Source organism: Triplophysa rosa, linkage group LG17 (genome assembly GCF_024868665.1).
Source record: "Triplophysa rosa linkage group LG17, Trosa_1v2, whole genome shotgun sequence".
NCBI classification, from domain to species: Eukaryota; Metazoa; Chordata; class Actinopteri; order Cypriniformes; family Nemacheilidae; genus Triplophysa; species Triplophysa rosa.
The window spans coordinates 19431066-19454092 of NC_079906.1; the positions used below are offsets into that span (position 1 = coordinate 19431066).

Below are 23027 nucleotides of genomic sequence, written 5' to 3' on the forward strand. Positions count from 1 at the left end.
GAAAATTCACAGCAGTCGCTTTAACTTCTCAACAGTTTCCCCAAGACAGTACTGAGATTAAATCGAAATCAAATGAGACTCTGAGATTGGTTATTTAAGACGGTCATTACCTTTCATACACGCTAACCTGTTCATAATAATGAGATGGATATATTATATAAACCTTGTGTTAAATATTACTCATCTTGTTAGTACAGTTTAGAACATGATTACATTTCAACACGATTTCAGTGCATTGTTGAATTGCGGGCTCTACGGTCTAGCTATAAACTGCAATGAATCAATCTGAGCACATGGGGGCGACATTACTGAAGAAATCACCCACTCATCACTTTCATCCACTGTTTGGCTTATTTGGGTGTGTGTATCTCTGTATGTACACTATACATACATATATGTAAGTGCAAATATATATAGTGAATATGTGTCCGTACGTATGCGTGTGTATTTGTTTATTTATATGGTGTTACAGCACAAATAATTAGCTCAATATTATATTATTTTGTATTATTAGTTTTAGTTTTATAATATAAATTAGCGAAAGAGATTTATCTGGATTGTTCGTTTTTTTGCTGTCATTTTATAGGACAGTTTATATAGTTTACACAGTGTGTGTGCGTGTGTGTGCGTGTGTGTGAGAGTGTGTGTGCGCGCGCGCGCGTGCGTGTGTGTGTGTGGAGGAGGAGGAGGCGGCGGCAGAGAGCCAAACTGAGACACATCATAGACAGAGCAGGACCACACCGACCGGTCTGTCTCCTGAAGATGCTGAAATAACGGCGACAAACGAACATCTTTCGTTTCTTCATCGTGACTAGCTCACTCACAGTCTCCACCATGTCTGGAAAAATAGACAGCAAGCAAGGTGAGCGGTTATATTTATTCACGTTTATGATCAATCTGAGGCTGAACTTCAGTTAACGTTAGCCGTTAGCGTTAGCGTCAGACGGAAGGTTCAAGGCCACAGACACAATCAAAGCATCTTATCTTTGTCTCATTTTTACAGCTAAACACGTCATGTACGAAGTGTATAACATATAATCTGATAATTTATGTATTTATAAGACGTTATGATATTAATTTAGAGATGAATTTGCTTCAGACAGCTGTGGCTGGGTGTGGACGGATCTGTTAGCTCTGTTGTAGACTTCAGCTGACTGACACTTCTCTTTTTGAATATATATTTTTTAAATTGCGTTACCTGTATAGAGTTTGGCCTACAGCTGTGTTTTGTGTTATTGTGTTTGTGTTGGGTTTAAATGCACTAGTAATGTGTATTTGGTCATATCATTATCATCATTTGCTATGATTTAACGTTATCTGTCTTAAAGTCTCACATAGGTGACAATTGAATGGTCTTGTAGCTAATTTGTTCATATACTGAACAAACAAATGACAGTGTACTTAACTATATATAATTAATATTTATTGAGATCTAAATGATATAAATCTAGTGACTACGTTACATTACATGCATATACATACAAGGTATAATTAAGATCAATAGAAATTAAAACTATATACAAAGTGTAACTCATCTTCAGCGATCTATAGAAATATACAAAATATTGCCTACATAAGGATCATCATGATATACTAAAACAACATTTTCTTGTTAACATCAAAGCTTTTTTTGAATAAGGGGTTAGTTTGTTAAATAATTGTGTAAATACCACACTAACAGCAAGAAAGTCATTTTTGATGGTTTGATGAAGTTAAAATCACTTGCTGTTGGTAAGAAGTTTTGAGCTGATACAAATGACAGGTTGGCATATTGGTAATATTAAAATTATAGATACAAAAATAGAGGATAGACACTTTGAAGGTAAAATTGTTATTTACTGTTAATAATTAGTGAATTAATAAAAGAATTACGGCTGAAATAATACAACACAAGCCTTAACCTCACGCATTCAGTGGCTTGACTGTTTTTTTACAAATACGTGTCCGTAAACTACACTGTGAGGTTGCAACCAGTCACTTCCCTCTCTGAGGGTTTAATTCAGAGAATCGCTTGTGGGTAAGCGGTTCACTTCTTCAATTCAGTTCAGTGCTTCATTTCTAAGAGGTCTTTTAATGTAGACCCCGGGTTACACAGGAGGATGGTGGCCAGTGTGGTCTCTGCTCAAGAAGACACATCATCTTTAGCTTTTAGACATTGTTATAACCGGTAGAAAGGTTTGCATTAAATATCACTTGTTTCGGTATTTATAATGCAGTTTTTATGTGAACATTTGCTTGAGACCGTTTTTGCATTAATCTGTTTTATTGAAAGCGTGTATTGATGCTTTATATTTTAATCTTACAAAGCATGCGTTTTTGTAGCTCAGTTGGTAGAGCGTCATGATGGCAACACAAAGGTCATGATTTCGATCCCCAGGAACAAACATACTGATTAAAGAAATGAATAGAATAATGCGCTGTTGCTCTTTGGATAAAAGCGTCTGCCATATGCACAAATGCAAATGTAAAAACAGTGCAGTATCGATTGCCATTCAGTCGTCTGTAATATCAGCAGATCGAGTGCCTAATCTTCATGAATTTGTCTGTCTAGTCAGATGAAGCCCTTTTAAATGTTCACTTCTTGCACTTCTTGGTGGAGGAAACGTGGGGTTAAGATATGACCTGGTTGAGAAACAAGCCTGTTCAGCAGTTGTGGTCGGGTCAATTTCAGAGGAAAAAAGAAAGCGGATTTAAATGTGTGTGCATCACCTTCTATACCGCCTCATGGTTTATGGTGTTTTTGGTAGTGTTTTTATTTCATTCATTCAGGAAGCTCTCTTATGGTCAACTGAATATGTTCCGATTAGTAATTCACTTACTATGAGATAAGTAAGATACTCTGTTTTCTCTATTGTCCAGGGCATTTATTTGTGGTAACCCTGCTTTTCTCTCGTAACCTGAATCAGATTTTTTATGCTGTTGTTTTTGTTGAGGTCAAATGACTGATTTATAAAGAACATTCAAGTAAAGTCTATTGTCATAAAGAATGTTCCTACTAGTTCAATTTAATATAATGTAATAACTTTCTCTGATACTGAAATGACTTTTCTGCTGATGTGTCATCTGTCTATATGCTAATGTTCTGCTAAATAATCACAAAATTGAGCAGATATACCCATTAAAAAGTTACAGTCTTTTGAAGGAATGGATCTTAAGATATTGATTTATGTTTCAGACATTTATCTTTTAGATGTAGCCAAATTTTTCCCCAATGAAACGGTCTCTTGAATAACAATATTACCTCCAACAGTCAAGTAGCGAATCATGGTTCATAAACTAAACAACTGAATGACTTTTTTGATCCACCCAATGTCCTTCAATGGAAAATGTGTCAACAACAAATGAATAAAAGCTTTGATCTTCATATATGGTTGTCTTCTTTAGGTCTCCTATTTAGCTAAAGGCTGCCTTATAGCTTGACTCTTAAAGCTAGCGGCCACGTCCCTCGTGACACAAAATGTGTAATACATGAGCTTCACATCCTGACAAAACTCATTAAACTCGCTTTTGAATGTCGAGGATTTTGTGTTATATCTTTAGAAAGGTCTGATATGAAACAGTCATGCAAACCTCCAGCGCTTCATTCCTCTGATGTGTGGAAAGGAAATTTCCCCTAAATGGTTTTGCGATGTGGACGATGGTGTCATCACCAGAATCCGTTCCAGTGTGGCACGCTCCAAGAGCTCTTTAATTCCCACTGAGACCAATTCAGTTTGTATTGGAGAGGATTTCACTGTACACAAAAGCCCGAGAGACCGAATAAGGTCTAATTGTGAACTCCTGTCTGCGTTAACTATTGTCAATTAACTGAATGTTTATAAAGGAAAGGTACTTCACATCTTACTTTTTTTTACTTGATATCTGAACAAGCATTTATTCAATTTGTTTGTGTTTCTCTTCAGAGTCCCAGCGTTCACACCTGACGTCCTTTACAATGAAACTAAAGGATAAATTCCACTCTCCCAAAATCAAGAGGACGCCATCAAACAAAAAGTCCAAACCACAACCAGAACAACCTGTTAAGTCTCCTGAAAAGACTGTGACCAAAGTAAGAAGTGGCGTTGCCGACGTTTTCCTTTTTCAGTCATTGTAGTTCTCTCCGACTTTGATGTCAAGCTTTTTGTTTGATAACATGCGGAGTGGGTGTGAAAGCGAATATTCGCAATGTTTTTTCGATAACATTCACTCTGTCACGTTTAGAGTCTGAGTCGACTAGAAGAGCACGAGAAAGAAGTGGTCAGTGCTTTGCGGTACTTCAAGACCATAACTGACAAAATGGTGGTGGACAAGAAGGTCCTGGAGATGCTTCCTGGTTCTGCAAGCAAAGTGTTGGAGGCCATCATGAGCTTGGTGCAACTCGATAGCAAGATATTGAGCAGGTGAACTAGCCCTCTTTAGAGAGAGGTCTCTCTCTAAAGTCACTCTCTTAGAGGTAGAAAAGTATTTTTAAAGGTCTGCATCACACTGCACATATGTGTTTTGACACCCATATTAACAAGTTACAGGGTTAACAGCAGTTATAGTTTACGGTTTGGGTTTTGTGTCCTAATTTGAATGTAAATGTTATCTCTCTCCTCTTTTTTTGTATCGGGTTCCTGTAGCTCAGTCGGTAGAGTATTGCTTTATCAGCACAAAGGTTGCGTAATTGTTTTCAAGGGAACACATACTGATCAAATGTATATGTTAAATGCACTGCAAGTCGCTTTAGATAAGTGTCTTTCAAATGTACAGATAATACACTTTACACTGAACAAATTCCAAAGACACAAACAAGCTGTTGGACACTGCTTATGTGTTTGGTACAAAAGATGCAAAAATGTTCAATATTTCTCCTCGACTCTAAGCTTTAGGAATCCTGACCTTCGCAGTGTTACTATGTAATATTTCAATGAATTCTTCATTCATCTGTCCCCAGTTCAAGAGTGTCATCATGTCTAAGCGAACTCTATCAGAGTCTAGCAAACCTCATCGGCTGGTCGGACAAGGTGATGCTGAAGGGCGTGAACTTGGAAGATAAAGAAACGATAACATCCGCCACCAATATGATCAAAGCAGTGCTGGATGGTGTAAAGGTATCGTTTCATCTCTGACCCATATATGTCTGTTAGTGACAAATAATCATGGTGGGATTTAAAGGGGTCATATGGCGCGAAAACGTGTTTTTCTGTGTCTTTGGTGCGTTATAAGTTGCCCATGCATGTATTAGACACGTAAAATTGCAAAATTCAAAGTGTCGGAACAAAAGATGCATTCTGTATGTGTAAAATGCAGCGCTTTTGAACCTTAAATCGTGTATACACATTGCATTACAAACGATAATATTCGTCTTAGCCGTGTCATATGACCCCTTTAAAGGTGATGTGTGTGATTTCGATGTCAAAAGATCATCTTAAAATGTAGAGACGTGTATTATGAGTCATTTGTTGGCTGAATTAGCAAATTCAGCATTGCTCTGTTTGTCTGAATTTCGCAACTCAGCAAGTGCCAGTTAAATGACACACTTTACCTTTAAATACGCCTGCCAGGACTCATCCAGCTTGCACAAAATTGTATTCAACATTCAGCGGAACTCTGTCACAGCTTGCTTTGTTTTGTCTGACATCTGTTGACTTCTCCATCTACTCTCCGCACATATTCCAGCTGTATTTGTTTCGAGTTGATAGCGTTGTGCGCAAAGATGACCGTGTCTGTGGTTTCCTGTAGGAGCTTGTTAAAGTCGCCACCGAGAAGCAGGAACATCCCTCACCCACTACGCCTGTCAAAACCCTGCCCCCGGTCGCCAATCCACAACGGTAATTGAAAAAGCTTGTTCGGATATGTCTTGCCGTTAAAATGATACTTTCAAAAGCGAGTGACAAGTGAGAACATAAAGGTACAGGAATCTGTGTTCTAACTGTTTGCCATCACTAAAAGGCCATGTCATTCATTTTGACCTCTTTATACTTTCAGTGTTCAAGATCCACTTGTGACAAAGGAAAACGCTGTGAATGATACCCCTGCCCCGGCTGAGACCACAGAGACTCCAAGTGATGTCCCCGATGAGGAGCTGGCCCCTCCTAAACCCCCTCTACCTGGACTCAAAGTGCCTGAACACTTGTAAGGCTTAAAACTGTACAAATTTGGTTTAAAGAAATTAAAAGCATACTTAGTGTGCCTACGAAACTTTGAAATGCTAGAGTTTAAAACAGAATCTGTTGTTTATTATACTAAATGTTTATTTAGTTTACAAGCTTCACAGAGTGAACCAAAACACGATTACAGAAAAGCGAAGAGAAGTCTACAAGAGGAAATACAAAGCGTGTCGAGTTATCACATCGTGTCATCTTATCTAGGTTACATGCAGTAAACATCTGGGTATTTTCGGTGATGTGTTTTGAAACGGCGTATGGTTTAGGTGTAGGGCTCGGCTCCTGATGATCGCACAGCCCCATCGCTTTTTGATTGTTTGCAGGAAGTCTAAATGCAAAGGTGTCAAAGAGAGATATAAATAGCGGCGTTCTCGAGAACTCTGGTCTTTTACGGTGCAGCAGTGCAGAGCTCGGCTTCCTCTGCCTGAGTGTCGTTGACAAACGGGCTGTTTTCTGAGAAATGAACTCTGCTCTTGTCTGAATAGAGAAACAGGGAAGAGACAGAGAAGTATGTTCTGATACAGAGTCTAGACGGGCGAGGATTAAATTGTGCCGCTGGCATAAAACAGCTCTGTGATTGCTCTGCTTCAAGGCGGCCAACAAAACCGTGTCTTCAATGGATGTCATATTTGTTCGATATTTGGTCTTTTTAATGATTCGGGCGGATACCTAGAAATCATTTGCTCACCACTGTCATGTCGTTGCAAATCTCTCTGTCATTTGTTGTCGCATGTACAATGGTCAAACATAATATGGAAGTCGCTTTTATTACTGTGAACTTCATCGCAAATTTCAAAAGCAATGGGTAGTGAAGTTTATTGTCGACTCTTTTAATTATCAGTTTTTAACGATAATGTTACGATGTTGTTGGAGCCCTAATATCCCAGAAGTACTTTGAAGCTCAGTTAGCTCACAGAAATGGCATGTAGATACTTTCCTGGCCAACAATTACTCGGCTCACAGCTGTAAAGATTTCTCATCTCCTTACCAGCAGCTCTGCGTTTACATCAGGCGACCTTTTAAAATGAAAGACCTTATACTCTGCAACAGCTTCCACAGGTGTAGTTTCCCTTCATAGCAAGAGATTTGTTTTCGGTCTTTTCAAACCTCTCGTCTGGTGAAACAAATCATTACCAAAAAATCTCTGATCTTTTTATGACCCGGCATCTTATGACTGGTTAATCTGATGATATTCTTTCTGCATAAGTAAATGTCAGTCAGAAATACCCGGCATGTGCTGTGAGTCAGTCAGTCTCTCTGCTCTGTGTCTGCTCTGTTAACCACCTGCTTTTGTGCAACAAATATGATTGTCTGATTTATAAAGTCGCGGCCTGTGGTTCCAGGGCTAGGTTCGCTCTGCAAAACTGCATCTGTACGCTTGGGATGTGTTGCATATTTTTATAATTCAGTTCACATTGTTGATCAGTGGACTTCATAACTTGTGTGACAATGGTTCTGTTTGCTAGTATCTGCTAAACAAACTCTTTTTCTTGCAGTCCACCGGCGCTTCCTCCAAAGAAGCGTCAGTCTGCGCCGTCCCCCACTAGGATCGCTGTTGTAGCCCCCATGAGTCGCACCATAAGCGGGTCGAGTCTTCCTATTGGCATCTGTCGACAGGTAAGATGGTTTTGTTCTTTCTGATACTTGACCTTGTGGTCAGTTAGACTAAATAAAAATGTAGCTTTTGTGCTATAAAATTGTTGTCGATAGCTTGGACACTAGTAAACAGTGGTAAGAAGTAACTATTGAGTTGATCTTGAGTGTCTTATTTTGATCTTCAGGATTATGAAGCAGATGCTTTACAAAGGCGGTTTTCTGGCGGGAGTCACTCTTGTGGAGGGGAGTCTCCGCGACTCTCCCCCTGCGGCAGTATTGGCGTTTTGAGCAAATCCGACGAGCAGCTTTCCTCTCTGGAACAGGACAGCGGACAGTGTTCTCGTAACACCAGCTGTGAGACTCTGGGTGAGACGCACCGCGCTTGGATCAGTTTTGTAAAAACTACTTTGAAAGCTACACGTTATTCTGCTATTTGTTGAGAAAAGTAGATCTTTTCTGGAAGTTTGGAGCTATTGTCACGCTAGCAGCGTTGCTACATTTTTTTCATAATTTATAGTATTTATTATAATATTTGTGGCCTCTGTTTTGTCATCTTGTTTACTCAGACACAGCAGAAAGCTACGACCCCGACTACGACTTCCTGCATCAGGATTTATCTAGCGTCGAGCAGATACCCACCGCACACACTGGTTGTCTAAGCCCCCTTCCCGAGTCACACAACGAATCGTCTTCATCCCTTTTCCAGCTCCAACCGATACCACCCGCTCTCCCGAAAAAAGAACGCCGCGCCCCTCTGCCTCCGGTGGAACGGCTTCACTCTCAATATGACAACGTTCAAGATGAGGACACGCCCACCCCTCCCTTCCCTCTTTTTGCACCTTCGAACTGTGGAGTATTTATGCCAAACTTTAGTCCCGCTGAGAACGCGCACGTTCCTCTAAGCCCCCCGCCCCTGCCGGAGAAAAAGAGTCGTCACAGTGAGTATGAGCAATTCAAGTGTGTCATTTACAATAGGGTGACTAGCAGAAGTGGATAACTTTTAAAGTCTTAGAGGTTTGTGTGTTTCTTTGTTAAAGAAAGTTAAAGCTGCTTTTTATTCTCACTATCAAAGCATAAGTTTAAGCCATGGCTTTTCTGCTTCTGTTGTGTGCGATATTTGACGCAATAGAGCACGTGCAGGTTTTTCTTCTGTAAAGCCCCTCAGTAGACGGCACGGGTGGGGAAACGGTGATGTCAGATTCAGTGTGAGGTCAGATGGAATAAATGCCTTTGTTGGATAAATCTCTGGATGAATAGTCATGGCCTCGCCCAAGCCCACAGGAAATGAGCTCGTGCTGAAAGACTCGTTGGTGGGCGGAGCCTTTGAATCCTGAAGTAATCTGACATAGATTGTGTCTTGACAGAAAGGTTTATAGTAGGCCAGGCAGAGATGCTGTGCCGATGTTGACTTTTACTTTTAAGTGAGTCAGAATGATTTTAGTGACATTGTAAAGGTTCGCGTAAAAAATATTTACGTGCCCTGGGGTGGTTCTAAAACGGCATTAAATTAATATTTAAAGTTTGTCAAAATAGATTTAAAAACTGAAAACTGTACCAACCAACATACGAACACATACATGCAAAGCATTAAAACCGTTCATTAAATGCAAACCATTGCAGTTTGAGCATTTGTGAGATTTCGATCATTTCAGTATATCTTGCAGCCCTAAACTGGATGATTTTTTTTATTGAAGACTTTCTTTCTTTTATTAAAAAAAGGCCAGCAAGGACAGTGAACGATACCCAAAGCTTTAGGCATAAAGAATAATAGTGAAAGGATGTGTATTGGTTTTTTTTGTTGCTAAAAGGTACATTTCTCAACCGTTTCAATGGTTTATGATGTATGTTAACTACAAAAACTGTGTTTATTTATTTATTAATTATTAACAATTTCTAAATAATAGTAAATAAATAAAAATTATTCATTTATAAGGACTCGTCAGACATTAAAATCGCTTGAGAAATGTCATTTCATCATTTATGCATTTGGCAGACGCTTTTATCCAAAGTGAGCAATGTAAGCATCATTGTGATTTTTGTGTTTACGCAAAAACTTTAGCTCCTCCATTTACTTTTATGCGTTCAGAGGTCAGTCTTGCCCTGTCTAATATAGAGGCCGTAGGTCAGATCTGTGTGTGTCTGGGTTTTGTTGAGCCGTGTTGTGCACCTGTCAGCCTCATTTGACCTCTTTCTCTCTCACCGCTCACAGTCCTGAAGTACATGCAGTTTATGGAGGATTACTCCGAGCCGACGCCTTCGGTCTTCTACCAGATGCCGCAGAGCGAACGCATTTATGAGCAGCGCAATAGGAAGCGCTTTCAGGAAGTGTACGGTCTCAGCGACTCCTTTAGCAGCGGGGACGAGCCCCTCCCTCCTCCGGCGCTGCCGCCCAAACAGAGACAGCTGGTGAGAGCTATACTGTATCACACATTCTCCCTCTCTCTCGTTCTCACCCTCCCCGCAAGCATTTCCTTCTACCAACATTCAGGATTAATCATCACGGTATTGTATTTCCCAGTGTTCAAGTAGCAGTTATCACATAGATTAAATAGCTTGTGGCACAGTGGTTATGAAAAGTGTTGCTCTGAGTGATCTGTGTGTTATTGTGCCGGTTATTGTTAGTTGTTTTTCAGTCTTACGTCATTCAGTCTCTGTGCTTGTCTGTCTCGTATTTATTTAACTAAAGCTGCTGTCTCGCTAGTTTTAAAGTTAGGATCCTTTAAGTTAATGGACCTGCCAACATCCAGTATGATCACTTGCTGCCAGTGGCACAGATATATATATCAATAGATGCCTTAGTGGTATTTTCTGTGGGCAGCTGTAAGGCGTCTGTCATATCGGAACGGTCCATGTCCATCATGAGGGCTGGAAACTGGTTGCACCGACCTGATCTCATGGGATTTCGTAACTATTTTACAAGGTGGCTAATTGGTATGAATTTGTACGTTGTCATACAAAACGAACGATTACTAGGAAAAAAGCAACACTTAAGCCCCACCCCTAATCTTGCCCCTAAACATAACGTCACTGGCGCGAAAGCAAATCGAACAAAATTGTATGAATGAGATCGTACGACTTAGCCAAGATTAGCCACATCGTAAAATAGTTACGTTTTTGCCGAGAGATTGTGTTGGTTTTACACATACAAGAATATTAAATGTTACATGCTGTGGTCTAGACCTAAACATTATAATGGCTAAACTAAAACAATACAACAATACATAGGTGTTTGCTGTCAACTTGTGTATCGATTGACTTGTTCTCGCCATGAATATAGCCTTAGATGGTGGAATGGCGTTACGAATGAAACAATAAATAAACAAAGGCATTAGCTAACACAGCATTAAGATGGTTTTATTCATTTAATTTGATGTAATACATAAAGTATACAAACACAAACTAACATTCTTACCTGTAAAAGGTTATCCTCTGAGTTATTGATTTTTTAATGTTGACTGTTCCAAGATGGCGGACAGTCAACATCATTTTTATATACTTTACCTTTCGAAACCCCAAACGTCCTCCACTATCCAGAAAGACCATATTATCAATGTGGACAGTGAAAGTGGGGACATTTTTGATGAAATGTTGAAGATGGTGTGCTGGTGGTTACAGTACTGATTCCTGAAGTAGCTTTTTCGATCTCTTGTGTCATTCTTGCTTCTGTTCTTAGTTTTGTCTCTTGTTGACTCATTTTCCTCATTTCATTTGACTTGATTTCTACTGTTTCTAGTTTTCATGTGTGACCGTGCAAAAGGATTCACAGAGGTGTGTTGCTTAGAGATCTAAGTTTAAGCTTTGTGCTAGAACACACCTGTCTTGTCATTTATTTGTTTTATTTATTGTCTTTTTGTTTTGTTTTTCGTCTTTTTGTTCCCAACATAATGTTAGCCCGTACAAGCCAGTGTTGCCAACTATTTTCAATGGAAAGTCTCTAAATGTCGGCAGATGATGTCATGAGCTAATTTGCATATCAGTGACGTCATCACATAGTATCTGACAAGCGAAGCGCTTCAGGTCTGCTTCATATCTCTCGCTGTCCTATACAGTATTATATTAAAACAATACACCCAAATGCACAATAAATAGGTTCTTAATTACTTATTTTTCTTTTGGCAGACAACAAAAAATATGTAATAGTGAGTGAACTCGACCACTTAAAACTACACACCAGCAGTCAATTTCTGTTCATGTTTATGCGTCCATACAGTCATCGTGTTTTAAATAATAAATGATCAAACAAGGTCAAAGGTCAATAAGTGATTAGTTCTTGGAAACACTGTTTGTACATGCGTATCTCATTCATGCGTCAGTGCGGTCTGAACTGAATATCCTGCTTCTCCCTGCCGCTCACTGAACAGAGTAGACGCAGAGAGAGGCGGTGCTGCGCTGCCTGCGAAAGCAAATACTCGCTCTCGCGGGGCAGTAGAAGTGAAGCAGAATGTTTCGCTAAGTCGCCAAAGCTTTTTCAGAAAGTAGCTAGATTTGTCGCTAGTCGCTTTTTAGTCACTAAAGGGGTCTGAAAAGTCGCTAAATCTAGCGACAAAATCGCCAAGTTGGCAACACTGGTACAAGCAGTTAAAAATGGAGCCTTTTGTCCAAATACCTAACTTACACATAACGCTGCTTTCCTACATCACAAAAGATTTTACTCCGAGTAGACATCATATTTTATTGAATATGAGCGAAGCATGGCTGTGAAGAAGTACAGTTTATTTTACTGTCCAACAATCACACACGTTCACAAACAAATGAAATAGGGTGTCTACTCTCAAGTCTGTCCTCGTCAGCTCAATAATCTGCATGACCTCTGGCCTTTTTCACTTCCTCCCACCGCTTTTCTCTTTCCTCTTAGGCCTCCTCACACTCTGCGTCTCCTTCCTCCTCCTCTTCCTCCTCTATCTCGTGTCACCTCCAGCAGTGTGCTTCCGGGCCGGGCCCCGGCGAGACAGAAGCTGCTCTCAGTCTGTCTGCATCTAACTCCTCTCTGAGTTGCCAGGGTCCCCTGCCTGCTCCCACGGTGAGTCTCCGCTTCTTTACGCTGACTAATGTGTTTTCCATGTTTTCCTTTTCAACTAAAAACAGCACTCGTTCATCTCTGATTTCTTCTTAAAACCCCAAACTGGTTGTGATGTGCTGAAAACGGTGAAGGAATATTTCTTGAATGATTTATTTACTCACCCTCATGTAGTCCCAGATGTGTGACTTCCTTTTTTAGCTAAACATAAACAGTTTTATGTAATAATGCCATCACTTTTGGGAATATGTGGGATATGGTAAAGCCCCAAAAAATGCACACACCCATCATTAAAGTAATCCAGCGGCTTAATAAACGTCTTCTGAAGCGAAACGATAGGTGTGTGTGAGAAAACGGTGAATGCTGTGAACTTATTTAGTGAAACTGAAACGAAGCAAACACACTAGTACATAATTCAAGTTTTTGTCGACATAATATATGTGGGTGAATTGTGAATAATAGTTATGTATAGATAAACACACACACATGCATGTATATATTTAAGAAATATTTGCATGTGTATATACAGTACATTTTTATATGTATATACAATTTCTAATATTTATAAATATAAATGTATTTTTTCTTAAAATTAGACGTGTGTGTGTGTTTAAATATACGTAATTATTATACACAATGCACACACATACACTCACCTAAAGGATTATTAGGAACACCATACTAATACGGTGTTTGACCCCCTTTCGCCTTCAGAACTGCCTTAATTCTACGTGGCATTGATTCAACAAGGTGCTGAAAGCATTCTTTAGAAATGTTGGCCCATATTGATAGGATAGCATCTTGCAGTTGATGGAGATTTGTGGGATGCACATCCAGGGCACGAAGCTCCCGTTCCACCACATCCCAAAGATGTTCTATCGGGTTGAGATCTGGTGACTGTGGGGGCCATTCTAGTACAGTGAACTCATTGTCATGTTCAAGAAACCAATTTGAAATGATTCGAGCTTTGTGACATGGTGCATTATCCTGCTGGAAGTAGCCATTAGAGGATGGGTACATGGTGGTCATAAAGGGATGGACATGGTCAGAAACAATGCTCAGGTAGGCCGTGGCATTTAAACGATGCCCAATTGGCACTAAGGGGCCTAAAGTGTGCCAAGAAAACATCCCCCACACCATTACACCACCACCACCAGCCTGCACAGTGGTAACAAGGCATGATGGATCCATGTTCTCATTCTGTTTACGCCAAATTCTGACTCTACCATTTGAATGTCTCAACAGAAATCGAGACTCATCAGACCAGGCAACATTTTTCCAGTCTTCAACTGTCCAATTTTGGTGAGCTCGTGCAAATTGTAGCCTCTTTTTCCTATTTGTAGTGGAGATGAGTGGTACCCGGTGGGGTCTTCTGCTGTTGTAGCCCATCTGCCTCAAGGTTGTGCGTGTTGTGGCTTCACAAATGCTTTGCTGCATACCTCGGTTGTAACGAGTGGTTATTTCAGTCAAAGTTGCTCTTCTATCAGCTTGAATCAGTCGGCCCATTCTCCTCTGACCTCTAGCATCAACAAGGCATTTTCGCCCACAGGACTGCCGCATACTGGATGTTTTTCCCTTTTCACACCATTCTTTGTAAACCCTAGAAATGGTTGTGCGTGAAAATCCCAGTAACTGAGCAGATTGTGAAATACTCAGACCGGCCCGTCTGGCACCAACAACCATGCCACGCTCAAAATTGCTTAAATCACCTTTCTTTCCCATTCTGACATTCAGTTTGGAGTTCAGGAGATTGTCTTGACCAGGACCACACCCCTAAATGCATTGAAGCAACTGCCATGTGATTGGTTGATTAGATAATTGCATTAATGAGAAATTGAACAGGTGTTCCTAATAATCCTTTAGGTGAGTGTATATTATGTAAACAAAAACTTTTATTCTGCAAACGATTAGTCGCGACTAATCATTAGGCATCCCATGAGATTTGAGAAAATCAAGTCGAATCAACACAGCTTAAATAGAATCTGTGCATAAATTAATTGCAGACCTTATTTTTTTTACTAATAATTCAGATTGTTTAAGCCATATCTATATCGTGTTTTCCTGCATTGCATTGCAATTGTGACTTTACTTTTTAAATCCTTCTTTCATCCGGCTTTAGAGAAGTAAGAAGGCTGTGTAAACACGTCTGATTTTGTCATTGTTGACTTTGTGTAGGTGTGTGCGAGTGACTGCTTGAAAGCACATGAATCACAACCACAGGCGACAAATAGTTTACAGGCTCAATTAACAGCGCCGCTTATTTAAGTTACGTGAAATTCCTCCGGCACACTGATCTAAAGACTCGTGGGCGTATAACACGCAGGTAACACGCTGCAACTGTGACCTTTTGAGAATCCGGGGTTGAACACGCATCACCCCGCAGGGACCCGTCCGGACCGCCCGCTGTCGGGTGTCAGAGCCGCCTGGTATGATGTTATGTCTGCTGAGCTGTGCACAGTCACAGGGGACTTTGTGCAATGCCTCTTTTCGGGAAAGTGATTACTACGTAGGTGACCTGTCTGGTTTGTGCTAACAATTAGTTTGCATCATGTTTCTTGCACCATGTAACGTAGTAGGAGTGTAACACTGCGCAATGGTTCCACTAGACAGCAAAAATTCAATGCGTAGAATAATGAAATTTAAAAATTGATTATTGTGACGATGCTTTGTGTGACATAGTGTGTTTAGGTCTTATAATTCTGTGGTTTGCATACAATGTTTGCCGTTGTTTTTTTAAGCCAGTAAAAAGACACTCGCGTGTAGTCTACTTCAAATTCAACATCGTAGTAAGTCGAGTACCTTTTGATGCCTTTCCAATGCTTGTGCTGTCCTTCCTCTTCTCTCCTGTAGAGCGTTAGCGATGAAGGTGGCGAGGGTGAATACGTCAATCTGTATTCATCCAACCAAGCCAATGGAGATGTGACTTTCTCTAATGGAGTAAGTAACAACCTGTCGGCGTTTGCGGCCAAATCGAACCCTTTCTCTGCCCTCACGTGCTGCGCTTGTGCCGTTTGTGACTGTATTGCTTCGCTTTGCATCATGCAAATACTTACACGCGACAACTGACACCCAAAAATGCCGCGTGCGATGCTGCATGCAGTGCCCGGACCGGGTGGGTTCATTGTTTTTGGATTGTCTTTGTTGTGGTGTTTTGGATAACCCCACCCACAGTGAAATCTGATTGGTTTAAAAATCAAGTCTGTTATGATTATTTGTGATGTTTGCCAAATGATGCAGTATTTTGCTTTTGGAGTGGGCAGAAAAATCTAGGGGGAAAAACAGAACAGTTTCTCAAGGAATGTTTGCTCTTGGGTGAACAAAAGAAAATTAGAAGTCGAGTAGTTTGTGGACAAGTTTGAATGCAGACATTGTTGCAAAACCAAGAGTGAATTTGAGAACCGAAAAGAGGAATCATTATTATAAATAACCACTCAGCATGTTTTTCCTGCAGTACTTAACTTATGAAACCTCGAGATGTTGAGGTTGATTCAAATGTAGGTCATTTCTTTGTTTACATTCAGGTACTGTGATGCTACGTTGCCATGACACATTTCTGTCAAATGCCCCTTGATTTTGGTTTTCAAATATTCTTGGATATGAAAGTGGATTATATATTACATGTAACAGATCGTTAGGGCTGTCACGATTATTAAATAATCGTCTCATCGTGATTGTTTGACCTCATCGCGATGGTTTCAGATCATCGCAATTATTGCACATCTCTATTGAAGACACTAGGGGGAGCTGTAGTGTATCTGCATATTGCATATTTTATTATATATATTGTAACTAAAGCATGGTAATACTTGTTAAATGTACCACCACAACACAATCACTTTAAAAAAAACTAAAGCATATACCATAAAAATAACCTGCAGTACAATTTAATATTATTTCCGTGTGAAAACCAGTCTACCAAAATCTCATTAACATAGAAGTCAACTTTTATTGTAGTCTTGCAAGTGAGAAAAAAACAGACTAGAAGCTTTTCTATGACTGATAGCATTTTAATGGAGGCTTAAATTCACTCCTGATCAATTTACTTAATTTACAAGTATTTGGCGGTTGTATTATTGACAGGTAAAAGCCTAAACCTTAAGTATGATGACCCAATTTTTTCCTATGTATTTCCAAGAAAAAGAATTTTAGTCTTTATATTCAGAACAATATGGTCGTTTCAAAGCTGAATCAAAAATGTATCAGAATTAAAAGTCAAAGCTCTAAAACAGATAATTAATCGTCATAATCGCAATGATTTATTAGACAATTAATCGTCAGCCAAATTTCATAATCGTGACAGCCCTACAGATCATTGCAGTGCTATATTTTGGGTATTGTGTCCCAAGTGTGTGTATTATTAATGTATTATTATTAGACAAGCTTGATATCTGTATGTACACAAACACAACATTAGTCATGACGTTAAAGGAACAGTTCGCCCAAAAATGAAAATTCTGTCATCGTTCACTCACCCTCAGATTGTTCCAAACCGGTATAAATGTCTTTGTTCTGCTGAACACAAAGGATGATATTTGGGAAAATGTCAGTAACCAAACAGATCTCCCCCCCCCCATTTACTCCTATAGTAGAGAAAATAAATACTATGGGAGTCAATGGGAGATGAGATCTGTTTGGTTCCAAAAATCTTCCTTTGTGTTTAGCAGAACGAAAAAATCAAAAGTGAAACAGAATTTTAATTTTTGGGTGAACTGTCCCTTTAAAGTACATTTTGTCTAATAATATTTTTTTCTTTTCTTATAATAATAATACTCGTACCCTAATAATACACCTAACCTCATGTCTGATGGCCATACGGTGTTGCTATAAGGTCATCATTTTGTTTTCTGTATCGCTGCTTTGTAAAGTTGATTGCGAATTGATCCGTACGTGTTGAATGTTCAGTGCAATGCAGAAAACATTTGTTCCCCTCCTGCATCTCCCGAACTGAGCTCATAGGATGTCAACCCCAGCTGTCCTGTTCGGCTCAACCCCGTGACTCATTTCAGCTGTGTTGTGTGGTTGAGAGACAGTCGTGGCAGTGAAAGTGATATTTAAAGACATATAACTCCCGTGTGCTTTTGTTTTTGCTGTGAATGGCAGGACTCTTCCTGTGGACCTGAGGACTCGCTCCAGGATTCATCTTCGGAACACGACAAAGACCCGGTCGACAGAGAAGGGTAACATGTCTGAACTTAGCGGTGTAACGAAATAGTTCATGCAAAAATGAAAATTGTGTTCACTACCTTGTCACTTCCACAGATGGAAGCAGAAGTGTGTGGAGTCTGAGATGAGCTCAGAGGAGTTAGACCAGCTTTCGCTGGTTGATCACGATGAGATCATGTCTCACTTAACACTAAAGCAAGAGGTGACTACATGTGTTTATGTATTTCGTTATCTTGAGTAATAGAGCAGCTGTTTCATTTTCATGAGTTTATTTGTTGAATTCCATTTAAACAAGCCATTTAGTCAGCTTTCCTGTGGCTCAGTGGTTTGATCCCAGGGGATTACACATACACATACAAATGTGTCGTATAATGCAATGTAAGTCGCTTCAAAGCGTCTGCCAAATGCAAATGTCAAGAATATTAGTTGAGCTCTCTGCTGCCATCTGCCTGTGACTCAAAGCCACTGCAGTGCAGAGACTGTACTCTACATTTAGCCATGACCAAAAGTGATGTCTGGACAGCATCGAATATTTGCTTTTAATGAGTCCTGAGCGTATCGGGGAATAATTTCTAATGCACCAAAAAAATGCATAGAAAACAAAAGAGGAAATAATGCATACGTTGACTACAACTTTAGTAATTCCTGTTGTTTTTAACAACAGCACTCATTCTCCTGGGCCTATTGGGAATAAATGATGTCATGACACCCATAAAGTTTACAAACGAACGACTGCATAATGTTTTATTAAAATACTCTAATAGCTACAGATTCAGTCGTTCTTTCACCTGCTTAATTGTATAAAAAAGTTCTAAATGCATGTAAATTGTATAATCTCAATCTCTCTCTGTCAGAATGATGACGGGCCTGATGTTCGAGCTGGATCAGGGAATATTTTATTAGTTCACGCCACAGAAGCGGATCGCAAAGGTAAAACTAATCCATTCTGATAGTCTGTGAGGGTGGGTCACTTATTTTGTATTCAAAGACGGAATAGATCACCCGAATATGAATGTTGAAGCTCCAGAGATGTACATACATTCATCATTTAAGTAATCCAAAGTTTATGTAGTGAAATTCAAATGTAAACAAACATATTAGAGCAATATTAAATACGGCAGCAAAGAAAACTTCGAAATAGAATTAAAAATGTATCATTTTAAGTGTTTCACATTCTTAACGCTGTTCTCTTTTCTAGATCGAGTTTTGTACTGTGAGGCTTTCTTGACCACATACAGAACGTTTTTAACCCCAGAGGACCTCATTAAAAAGCTTCGCTATAGATATCCTTTCTCAGGACAGGGGAGGGCAGCTTTCACAGTTTTGCATTGCTAACAAACGTTTGCCTTTTGACACTCCAAAGCCTCTTTTTGGCCTTAACTCTGAACACGTATAACAGATTTTCTCACAGCCCTGACAGCGCCAAACAGCGTGTTAGTAAAAACACCTTCTTCCTGCTGGTGCGGGTCGTGGATGAGCTCTGGTGAGAGCTCAAACCTGGCACTTCACATTCATACATTACACTCACACGGGACCATGTTATACATCTCCATCTAGAGAGTAAAATCTGCTTTTGTCATTGTTCAACAAAAATGTCTTTTCATCAGTTTGGTGGAGCTCACTGAGGACATCCTGAAGCAGCTTATGGATCTTGTGCTCCATCTGTTGCGTAACGGGGAGCTCTCGCTGGCTCGGGTTCTGCGCAATAACATTCTAGAAAAAGTCCAGCAGAAGCAATTGCTGCAGTACACTAATTCCCTCAAGACGCTGGCTGCACGAGGAGTGGCCGCCAGGTAACCTCGCCTGAATCACATTTACGTGTCATATTTTAGATGGACACGTGCTGCCTTCAACTCACCCATTACTGATTAAAAACATCGCAACATAAGCGCTTGCATCTAAAGTTTGAGATCTTGAGAAATACAGATGTTTAACAGTATCAATCCATACTGATTTTGACTCTTCGTTTTCACAGGCCCGGAACTCTGCACGACTTCCGCAGTCATGAGATCGCAGACCAGCTCACGCTTCTCGACGCAGAGCTGTTTTATAAAATAGAGGTGCTGTTTGTCTTGTGTCATTCATCACACTCCTTCACCTGACCTCTGAGACGTTCAGGAGTCTCTGACACGTTCTTCCTGTCTGTCTGCAGATCCCCGAGGTCTTACTCTGGGCAAAGGAACAGAACGAAGAGAAGAGTCCTAATCTGACGCAGTTCACAGAGCACTTCAACAACATGTCTTACTGGTATAAAGATATGCTTCATGCACTTGAAACTTTTGGATACGCTCAAAACGTGCGAAGTCTAACAACGTTCTTTTCATTTTAAGGGTTCGGTCCTTAATAATCCTACAGGAGAAAGCCCAGGATCGAGAAAAACTCCTTTTGAAGTTTATTAAAATTATGAAGGTAGAAATTGATTTGTTTGACTTTTCCGAGCTAAATCTAACAATCTATTGGACTGGTATCTGTTGAATCGTTTAACTTGTGTCTCTTTCTTTTTTTAGCACCTAAGAAAACTCAATAATTTCAATTCTTACTTGGCAATATTATCAGCGTTGGATTCAGCACCCATTAGAAGACTGGAATGGCAGAAACAAACTTCAGAAGTAAATCAAACACCATGTGATGCTGTTTTTATATGCTCTCCGTTGTTAGCTGATCTGTTTCTCACGTTTACTGCTATCATCTTCACAGGGTTTGGAGGAATATTGCACTTTAATTGACAGTTCCTCCTCCTTCCGAGCATACAGAGCTGCTTTAGCAGATGTGGAGCCTCCGTGTATACCGTATCTGTAAGGATGAATGCTTAAAGAACACGTTTTGTTGGATTTTGTGATTCATATGTCAAATTTCGTGTATAACACTGTTTTCCCCCAAATACAGAGGTCTCATACTCCAGGACTTAACTTTTGTACATCTCGGGAATCCTGATCACATTGGCGGAAAAATCAACTTTTCCAAACGCTGGCAGCAGTTTAATATCTTGGATACTATGAGGCGCTTTCAGCAAGTGTGAGTATATAAAGACAATATGAAGTATTTCATTTATTGTTGTAGCTTATTTGTTTACACGTATTTTCCAAAGTGTAATGTTCTACCAATACAATGACAATAGCTCGGTTTTTTCAAAGTGAGTTTACTTTCTCACAGGCACTATGATCTCAAACACAATGAAGACATTGTCTCGTTCTTTAACGACTTCAGCGATCATCTAGCCGAGGAGGCTTTGTGGGAGCTGTCTCTGAAGATCAAACCCCGCAACATCACGCGACGAAAAACAGAACGAGAGGAAAAGACATAGCTCGCTCGGCCCACCGAACAAACTGTGTTAAACCCCCGCCCCTACGAAGTTGCAAGACACAGCAATCGAAAGTGACTGTAACGGCAGCTACGAGACTGGAAATTCTGTATTTCTGTGATGGTTTACAGAAACGTTTTTTTAAACCACGATTAGGTTTTATTTTGTAATTGCACTGCAGCTTAACCCGTGTGTACATTTGGAGTGAAACAGTGCTGAGAGAAAAGACTGAAAACGACTTTGAGAGTTTAGTCGGATACGTGAGATTATGTGGTTTGAGATTGTGACCTGGGATTGAAGGTGATATTCCAGGATTTTCCACCTCGCCATCTGGATGTTTGCAGTTCAGTTTGGAAATATATGACTCGGTCTGCGAATTGATTTTGTGATGCTGATGCTCCTTGAAGACTGATATTTGTATTTATTTATTTTTTATCTAAAAAAATGCACATATAGACTCTGGGGTTTAGGGGGAACGGTGTATGGATCGAACAGCTTTGAGCATGTATGATAAAAGGTCATGATTAGGTCACGGGTTCATTTTCGTTGCAGTTAGCGCTGACTTGACAAGAGTGTGTCAGTTTCATCTGCGTAAAGCCATTTATGGTCACTTATATTTCTGTTACTCATTCCTGAGGTCTTTGTAAAATCACATGTCTTCCAATGACACGTATTGCTATTAATCAGGGAAACCCATGTTGTTATGTTAACCTTGTATGTTATTTATTTGTTTATTTATGCACATGGATGAAAACCTGCTTTATGTTACAAGATCATTAGCGTTACTTGTAAAGTATGTTTGCTTCAGATGTGTGGGTTTGTGTGAGAAAGGTCTTGGGAGTTGTAACTGTTTGTTTTGTTGTACATTACAATCTTTTTCTTGCTATGTCTGACCCAGAGATCTAACAGTGACCTGTTATCAAGTGCTTGAAGCTGTCCATGTAGTGGTGTCAATGTGATTTTTTAAATATATAATGCAGTTCTCCTTTTGTTTTTAAAAAGGATTTTACATGGACATTTGCTGAGAGATTTTCTCTGTTGTGTGAGACGTAATAAAATGTGCACTTTGAAGTCGTTTGGGGATGAAGGTTTGGTAACAGTTTGAAATGAATAGAGCACAGCTGTGCATATAAAGCCCTGAGATCTTGACCATTTTTGTGGGAATCTTCTATTACCTGTAATCTGGACTGAAGATCATTCAGAATCCCAAAGTGTCATCCGTTTATACGTGATAATAATTCAGTTGCTTATACAGCTGACATATGTACCTCTGTTCACGTGATCCTTTCAAACCTGGTAAAATAATAGACGTCACTTATGTGTGTAGTGTTATTGGTTTGATATTTGTTTGGGTTAGGGACACTCAGCTTTTGTTATTTAAGTTAACGTAAAGTTTTTGTGTGTGAATACTACAGAATTAATAAGTAAACTGTAGAATAACCAAAATATTATCTATAAAAATACACAGAGCATCCAATATCTATATATTAAAAAATAAGCAAAACGTGTTAGATGTTTTTAATAAGGTAAAACAGTTGTGGTAGTTATTCTGCTATATAAATAAAGACGGCAGAACAGCAATATCAGTTCTGAAATACAAAATGTGGCATTTTAAAAGACGTAATTTCATTACATTTATGAATGTCACAGCGAATACCATAGGAGTCGGTAGTATAAGAGATAAACCTATAAAAGTTTCATATTTACGTAGACAATAAAAGATAAAAAAAAACCTTTTCAAAAATTAATAAAAAAAACTTCTACAGACGTATACCGGGAGCTCATGCTGCTAGGTTTCTGTCCTAAAACGATAACATTTAAT

General features: G+C 39.6%; 1 protein-coding gene across 4 annotated transcripts; it reads left to right on the forward strand.

Moving 5' to 3' along the window:
- Positions 1 to 702: 702 nt before the first annotated feature.
- Positions 703 to 22276, forward strand: rapgef1a (Rap guanine nucleotide exchange factor (GEF) 1a). 4 transcript variants are annotated; one of them, XM_057356899.1, is made up of 25 exons: positions 703 to 862; positions 3903 to 4048; positions 4201 to 4379; positions 4916 to 5072; positions 5704 to 5792; positions 5950 to 6096; positions 7625 to 7745; positions 7910 to 8090; positions 8291 to 8662; positions 9934 to 10130; positions 12580 to 12744; positions 15592 to 15678; positions 17842 to 17918; positions 18001 to 18106; positions 18759 to 18834; positions 19103 to 19187; positions 19295 to 19387; positions 19512 to 19697; positions 19880 to 19964; positions 20057 to 20151; positions 20235 to 20313; positions 20412 to 20513; positions 20602 to 20699; positions 20791 to 20919; positions 21058 to 22276. In XM_057356899.1, the coding sequence occupies exons 1-25, from the start codon at positions 835 to 837 to the stop codon at positions 21206 to 21208; spliced, it is 3231 nt and encodes a 1076-aa protein (XP_057212882.1). In that variant the 5' UTR covers positions 703 to 834; the 3' UTR covers positions 21209 to 22276. The 4 variants fall into 4 exon arrangements, with proteins under 4 accessions (XP_057212882.1, XP_057212883.1, XP_057212884.1 ...); XM_057356900.1 differs by lacking the exon at positions 15592 to 15678; XM_057356901.1 differs by lacking the exon at positions 12580 to 12744.
- The last annotated feature ends 751 nt before the right edge of the window (positions 22277 to 23027 follow it).